The sequence below is a fragment of the Centroberyx gerrardi genome, chromosome 14, assembly GCF_048128805.1.
Source record: "Centroberyx gerrardi isolate f3 chromosome 14, fCenGer3.hap1.cur.20231027, whole genome shotgun sequence".
In the NCBI taxonomy this organism is placed as follows: Eukaryota; Metazoa; Chordata; class Actinopteri; order Beryciformes; family Berycidae; genus Centroberyx; species Centroberyx gerrardi.
Genome location: NC_136010.1, coordinates 14,638,627 through 14,646,528, shown reverse-complemented (window position 1 = coordinate 14,646,528; position 7,902 = coordinate 14,638,627). Strand labels below are relative to the sequence as shown.

At 43.0% G+C, this 7,902-nt stretch overlaps 1 protein-coding gene across 1 annotated transcript in view; it reads right to left on the bottom strand.

The window, feature by feature from the left end:
- Positions 1 to 4,980: 4,980 nt before the first annotated feature.
- Positions 4,981 to 7,902, bottom strand: part of LOC139911739 (sterile alpha motif domain-containing protein 10) — a 42,106-nt gene continuing 39,184 nt past the window's right edge. Inside the window, exon 5 of the mRNA XM_071899342.2 lies at positions 4,981 to 5,068. Coding sequence (XP_071755443.2) covers positions 5,046 to 5,068 — 23 coding nt within the window. The 3' untranslated portion in view covers positions 4,981 to 5,045. The remainder of the gene's footprint in view (positions 5,069 to 7,902) is intronic.

Below are 7,902 nucleotides of genomic sequence, written 5' to 3'. Positions count from 1 at the left end.
CAGTTGCAACTACAGTCTTGAGGCAACTTGCAAACTCTCGCGTTATTATTATCTATATCGAGCAGATAATATTGGGGTTTCAGTCTAATAAACCCGCTCCCAAACCGGCTGATGCGGCTCTTCCGACGTAACGGCGTTCGTTCATGACGAAAACGGGTCAGGGCTTAAATTCCTTAAATCAACCTTCGCCAAGTGTTTTAATCTGAATGTTCTCCCCGTGCGTCCTCCAGCCGTGCAGCTTTACCAAATTGGGCAGGGAATATTGTAGTCCAACCTGTGGTAGGCTATTCTGGTTGCCTACTGTAGGCTTTAGTCATCCACTGCCAGTCCTCTCTCCAAAAACCGCTGGAATAGCAAATATGCCTAAAATGCACAAAGCCTACTGAGTTTGGAGTAAATTGAAAGCAAATAGCTCTACACAGCAGCTATGTGTAATGGTTTGTATAGAATGACATTTGTCTAATCTGTAAATCAAAGCAGGCTTTACATGCCCCTTGACAATAAACAGTGACTGCCGTGCAATCTCAGAATCCAAGGTCAATGAGGCATAGGCTATTAAAACTATTGGTGTTAATGGTATCTTAATAACAGATATAGGCATGTAGTCAATGCACTATTGGATTTTTAATTGCTGTTTCTGCAAATGCATGTGCACACTGGGCACTGGCATTTCCTCCATTCAGCTCAGCGGATGATAAATGTTTGACACATGTCTTCCTTGTATCGCAGCCCGCTCAGTGAGTCGTGCATGGCATCATAGCCACTTCAGTTGGGTTCAGTAAAACAAGAGGGGAGCTCTCAGCCTTTGATTGGTGGCAGTCACCATGACCTAATATTTCCTATTAGTGGAACTCATCTGAAACCATGATGTAATGCATGTATGGGACTGTTTTCAACACTGCCAGTGGAGGGCAGGGTAGACTCATTTTTGTAGCAATCTTCAAGTATCTGTGGAGATTAAGGAGTTTAAAAAATTGTTTCCTTAATATCACTCTTGAATCTGAGAAAGAGAAAAGACAGGGGGTTTCTTTCAATGAAACACAATGGCAAATTTTGTATTGCACAAATACGAGTGTTGAAGGTTTTTGTATATCCAGCTGCACAAGTCAGACAAAAAAAAGTCACATGGGAGAACAAAGTACCAGTAAACTGAAGAATTTAATGTAGTGTTAACCTCTCCAGTACATTTCCCAAAAGTCAAAATCCCATATTATTTTAGACTCAATTAGAAGCTATCTCTTAATTTACCATTTAAATAAAAAAAAAAAAACATGCCTTTACTGCTGATTCAATAATAAGATGATATGTTAACAAGTTAATGTGTTCTGGTTGCAGTCCAGAAGGAATTTCAATCTTGACCAGATTTCTTTATTTCCAATTAGGGAAACCTGTGCCTTGTCCTGTGTGGTCCTGTAGGGGGCAGTGCTGTCTTGTGATTTGTCAGGAGCTCCTCTTTACCATGTGGAAAAAGGGTCCCTAGTCATCTTTTAAAGTTTTCAAGTTGTAGTTTTCATGGGGCTTGTCATTTCATCTGTTTAAAGTGATTCAAACACATCTTGGGACTAATTTGTGCTGCCCTATCCACACTGCTTACCAGGCTTTGGGGGAAATTCAGCTGGTCCATGACACTATGAGCCTGACAGTGTTTCCACTGACTGACAGCTGCCTCTCCCCTGCAAGGAGTGTCCCAGTGATGGAGTTCAGTCTGCCTCCTGCTGCTCTCTTTAATGGCTGTTAATGAATTGTTCAGGCAGGGCCTTGTTTGACCGGTGATAAATCCTTTTACAGTGGCAGTGATTTATGTTCCCACTCCTTCTCTGCTGAGTGGGCAAAAGGCTATTTAATGGTTTATGGAATAGGCCAGGTGGATTGTTCTGTGCCCTAACAGGCTGTTGAAGAGTCCATCCAGAGGCCGACTGTGTTATTTATTTACCTTTATTCATCCAGGGGACGTTGACAGAGCTCATATGCTCTTTTTCAGCACTGGCTTGCCTCGCAGTCACACAGTGGCACACATTTACACCTGGGAGCTGCCCAGTAAAACCACAGTCTTCTGCTGTTGGCCGCTGTGCAGCTCCACTGGAACAGCTGCTCAAGGGCACCTCAACAGTAGCTGATGAGGGAGGAGAGAGCGGTTCTCCTTCACTTTCAATGCTGTCAAAGGAGTGGGATCTAGCAGATCAAAGCCACAAACAGACAGCGATAAACAAGGAGGAAGCGGTCTCTCATACCAATGTGTTTCCCCCATTGTTTGGGTGCTGGAGAAAATAATGACGAAAGACAAGCCTTCAGAAATGAAACACACAGTTTCAAACCTCATGGAGAGAAAGAGAAGACACTTAGTAGTAAACACCACCCAATTAACTCTGCAGTCCTCACTATCTAACCATCTGCCCCGTGGATTTATGCTCTGTCAGGGTTGAGAAGGCCACTGTTCAGTGAATCTGTTTATCATAGATGCGCCTTGTTATTAGCAGGTGAGATGCTTCATGTCCCTCAGTAATTGGATCCCTGTGTATGTGTGTGTGTGTGTGGGAGAGAGAGAGAGAGAGTATGTGTGCCTCTTCAGGCGGGCAGAGCTGTTTTGCATTCACCGAGTCAGAGTCATGACCCATGGATCCTGAATGACAGGTCAGAATGCAGGTGCAAGGACACACTTACCACTGTACTAAATATGATGCTTCGTCCCAGTAATTTGGCCATTTATCCAGTTTCTCTTTGTCTGTACTTACTGTTGATGCCAGATTTCACTTCTTAACTGTTTTTCTCTCTCATTCTTTGTTTATTGGATTGCATAGTAGGAATATGGATATGAACATGTACTATATTATATTGATAAGGAAAATGGAAGGAAGGAAGGAAGGAAGGAAGGGAGGAAGGAAGGAGCAATCAAATCAAGGTACAAGTGTCAGAAGGAACGAGGACAAGAAGGAAAGAAAAAAAGAGAGAGAGAAAAGTAGAAAAGAGTCTCCAGGCAGAGCAGTGCAGTAATTCTTTGTTATGACCAGAGCAGGTTATCTGAGAGCACTTTGGGGATTTGAGGAGGGGGCCGCTGAGGTGAATCAGTTTTGCACCACTTAAATGAAACCAGTGGTGGACTGTTGTGCTTGTGTGCGTGTGTTGAGTGTGTGTGTGTGTGTGTGTGTAAAAGTGAGATAGAAAGACAGGGAGAATTAGAGAGCTTGCAAAGTCCACAACATTACTATGAAAATTAGGCTCACAGCCTCATCTCGATTTATGCATTAGTTTATTCTAAAAAGACAGCTTTCATCATGTTCCATGTTTTTTTTTATATCTGTAAAGCAGATAAATATTTCCATTTCCCTTTTTTGCATTTCAAACAAAGGATTCATCGATGATCGGACAAAGTAAACCAAAAGTGTTCATATTTACAGTACATCAGGTAATCCAAAAATAAAACAGTGTCTTTTCTCCCTTTTAACAGTTAATTTCTTACATTATCCCAAGAGTCCTTCTCAAAGGATGGATAGAAGGATGTTGGAAGTGTGGGGGGGGGGGGGGGGGGGAGCATTTTTTTTGTACTGTGAGTAAAACTTCATACATAGCTGTCCACTGCTGTCTAGAGTGACATCAAAGGCGCTTGCTTCACAGTCACGCTGGGAATCTCGCATCTGGGTAGCCGTCACAGTATTTAGGATTTCTGGGCATTTGAAATCACAGTGTCACGCCAGGGACAGAAAACGGGTAGAAGCTTGTCCTTTCTCTTCGTATTTGTGTGTGAAAGATGACATACTAGTGCACACAAAGGAGGACAGAAGCTGTGAAATCTGACCATCCGCTGGTCTACTCACTGGCTAATGCTGCCACTGTAACGGGGGATGATGTATAATTCCTTCACCATACTCCAAAACATTTCTCATAGTGTATCCCATAGAGCGTCACTCTATTCTTCACCTACTATCGTTTAAATTATTGCTTTCTTAAGCATAGAGAAGCAGGCATTATCCATATTATCTCTGTGTCCCCTCAGGATCCATTCCATTAATAAAAGACTAAGGTATAGTTACAGTATACACAGATCTACAGCGTATATTATTCTACAACGCTCAGATAGATATAGTTTGTCACTGACATACTGCAGTTCAGTCACAATACAAAAAGACTGATTGTGGGAATGACATTCTGCACATAGTATGACATGGTTTACAAAAGAGTGAAAAGGAAGAGAATGTGCTTCGGCGCAAAGAGTGCTCATGTGTTATATTCTGTTTTGTATACTCTTGATCCGCCAAAAGTACTATGCATATTCCTAAATGAAAATCCTGAGAGGAGAATGCACTGCGACCTGTGGGTGAGGAATTGATTACGATTGTATTGGCATCAGTCAAATGCAATTAGGGCCAGCTGTAATTCCTTTTAACCAGACAGTGTAGTCTTTGAAGGAAGGAGGAGACCGGCAGGTTTTCTTCACTTTGGATCCAGTGGCCAAATGGTGGCGCTACATGTAAACCTATTTTCACATCATAATCCAAGCAATCATCCACATGTTTTAAGCATCAATGGGTTCAAACGTTTGGGTAATATAAAACCATGCCGAAGAATAATTCACATAACGACCTCGACCCAAAGGGAGAAAAAAACGTGAATCCTGTTTGTTCGCATGTAATATTTATGTCATAAATAAGCCTATGTGTGATTTTCACCAAGTTTCTCTGGAAATTGCCCGATCAAACCAACCCAAATGAGACAATAAACCAACAGGAGATTTGCTCTGATCAAGCATGCCAGTGACAGGCCTTCGTCGTCACCGGGGTTGTGAATCTTACATCTTATCACTATGATACAGTGGGTGCCCCTGCCTTGAGCAGGGCTTTGTCTCTGTCTCAGTGTCTGTAAACCAGATTGGCCGTGTTGAATGGGAATCCTCCAGTCTGGTTGGCATGTAGTCTATAGGCGCGTCCTCTCCCCTTTCACTCGTTGATTCTCCGCTCACATATCTGAGGACAGCAGCTCTTCCATGGCTCCTGGAGACGTATTGTGACAGGGGGAGAGGGAAAGGGCTGCCAAATGGATCAGGGGATGAGCTAAGAGAAGTTTCCAAAGGAGGCTACAGAGAGAGGGGAGAGAAGGGGGAATACATAATTAAGATTTGAATGGATAGAAAAAACAGAGGCTGAATTGCAGTAATGGTTGTCTCTCACACCATGCCCTGACGTAACCCAAAATCCTTTTATGTACTCAGTGCCTACCCAAACAAAATATCTCTTTCTCTTGGTCTCTGTTGCACACAAAGGCACGCTCTCTCTCTCTCTCACACTCACACATAATAAGCATACATACACACTCCCACACCCACACACACACACATGCACTCAGAGACCCCCTGCCTCTGCCCTCTATTTGTCCTCTGCGCTAAGCCTCCCTTGTCTTGACAACATTTCAATCTCATCTAAGAGCCTTTCCAAAGCACAAGTATTGGGTTCATAACCCTTCAGACTCCCTATGTGGCACCTTACTACCCAATCCCCACTGAATTACCAAGTAACCAGTGTGCCTAGCCTCTCTCCACGATGATAAAGCACTGCACTCAATCACAGAGCAGCCACTTCTAACATTTTAGCAGGTGCAAAGTTTTGAGGAAACTGCATGAAATAAGCTACTAGTTGACTTTAAAGAGAAGCAGAAAGATGGCAGTGTATGGAGATGCTACAATGTCTCTCGTCTGGATTAATGTAGAGAAAAACACTATTACCATAACTTTGAACAGAACTCACTAAGTAGGCTGAGAGACAGAAGAGAGGGATCTAGAGTCAACATATGGGGAAGATAATACTGTATTATGTTTAAAATAATGAATTTTAATCATGAAACATAGAGACATCTAACATCTGTGTGTCCACTGAATCTGTTTAATTAATAAAAGACTAAAGGTATACAGTATACACAGATCTAGTGTATTTTATTCTACAATGCTCAGATATATAGTTTGTCATTGACATACTGCAGTTCAGTCAGTACAAAGACACTGATCGAGGGATGAGCTAATATATCTTTAAAATAATGGAACATATGTTAAATATTTACCAAATTATGAAATGAACCAGATTAACATGCAACCTAGTCTTTTTTTCCCTCAATGTCATTATCTCTCTCTCTCTCTCTCGCTTCTCTCTCTCTCTCTCTCACCAACAGATGCAACCAGGTGGTTTCCCTGACAACTAGCCATTCGTCCCGTCCTGAAACGACACCAAGTGTCAGTGGGAAGGGAGGCTCTCCTCACCCAGACTGTTGGCATTTCAGTGCTAAGCCTCTCCCTCTCCTGATAGGAGCGGGAGACGCGCCACCTGTCTCTAGACACAGACAGATGTAATGTGGCACTGGAGTGAAGCTGAACCAGGAAATGATAGAGAGAGACAGAAGGATGGAGAGGGAGAGATATGACTAGAGGCTTGTGCAGACACAGACAGAGCTACTTTTTCTGATAGAAATCCTTTTAAATGAGCTCCCAATGGAGTTGTCAGAGCCTAGGTGCAGCAGAGGAGAAGGCAGGAGAGGCGGATGAGAAGAGGGGTATGAACAGCACCTGGGCAAAATTTGTGTTGAAGAAAAATGTCATGTTCCTCTTTTTTCTCTGTCTGTCAAGCGCCAACTTTCATTCATATTCTAATTCATAGCTACAGTTCAGCTGGCAGGCACCGCATGGAGCTCAGAGTAAAGCTCTGCAAGGACACACAACATCAGAGGAGCGTTCCAAAACGACAAGGTTACCACGACAATCTCCCACGGCAACACCAAGGTGCTGCTGACGACAGTTTTTTTGGGGGGTTGGAGGTGGATGGGTCGGGGGGAGGGGGGTGTTGGCGACGTCATCCGGTTTCAGCTAATTACCATCGAGACTCTGAGACACGGCAGATGGCTACACACACAAACATACACACACTTTGGAGAAAATCCGGTGTGTTGTGAGGAGGAAGGAGGGACTGACAGTTTACTATAAAGACAGAATACAAACAAGCAGAGGCTGGAGCTGAGAAGAAGGAGGGCAGATCCCCTGCCAGGCTCTGATCTGAATCCTCCCTCCCAAAAGCTTTCCAGATGTTACAACACGGCCTACACGGCTCACATTACCCTGAGAGAGCTCTGGCTCCTGGCTGTGCAAGACATCTCTACTCCTGACTGGCTGATGTGACACGGCCTGCTGTCCCCAAATGTCATGAAATAAGCATGATGTCTTAAAATGCAAATACGTGCTCCGTGCACAAAAATGAAAAGAAATAGGGTTTCCCTACGACAAAAGGATTACGTGGAGGATGCAGGACTAGAAACAGGCTGCAGTTTGACATTGAAATAACGCAATAGAAAGTAAAGGTGTGAAGGTTGGGGTGGGGGTGGTGGATGTGTTTATATATTGGCCTTCAATTCCAATGATCTGTGTTGTATTAGCAACACATGCCATGAATTTTTCAACTGTGATTGAAGTTTTTTTTGATTGAAATTTTTAGTGAAAGTTTTTGTTATTTAACCATAACCAACACCTTAACTTATCTTTGACCTTTCCTTAATCAAAGTTGTTTTACTTGCCTAAACTTAACCATTAGCTAACATTGTCATGTGACAAACAGGTGAAAATGGCATGTTTAATTTGTGCTATTGTCACATAATCCTTTCCTGGTAGAAGAATGTAATCGTCACATTATTTGTGTCCACAACACTTGATCTGCGTTTCAGAAATCTGTGCTCATTTCACAAATTTGCGGGAGACCAGGTTGGTTGCAGCTGCATGACAACACGCCTTTCACCATTGTCTCTAGTCCAAATCTGATTTACATTCTTCCAATGCATTAAATGTTAACTTGTGAAAGTGTGGTCTGTCAGACGCCGTTGGACGCACACTCACACACATACAGAGGGAGCGCTGATGTGTGAACATAACATCAGAGT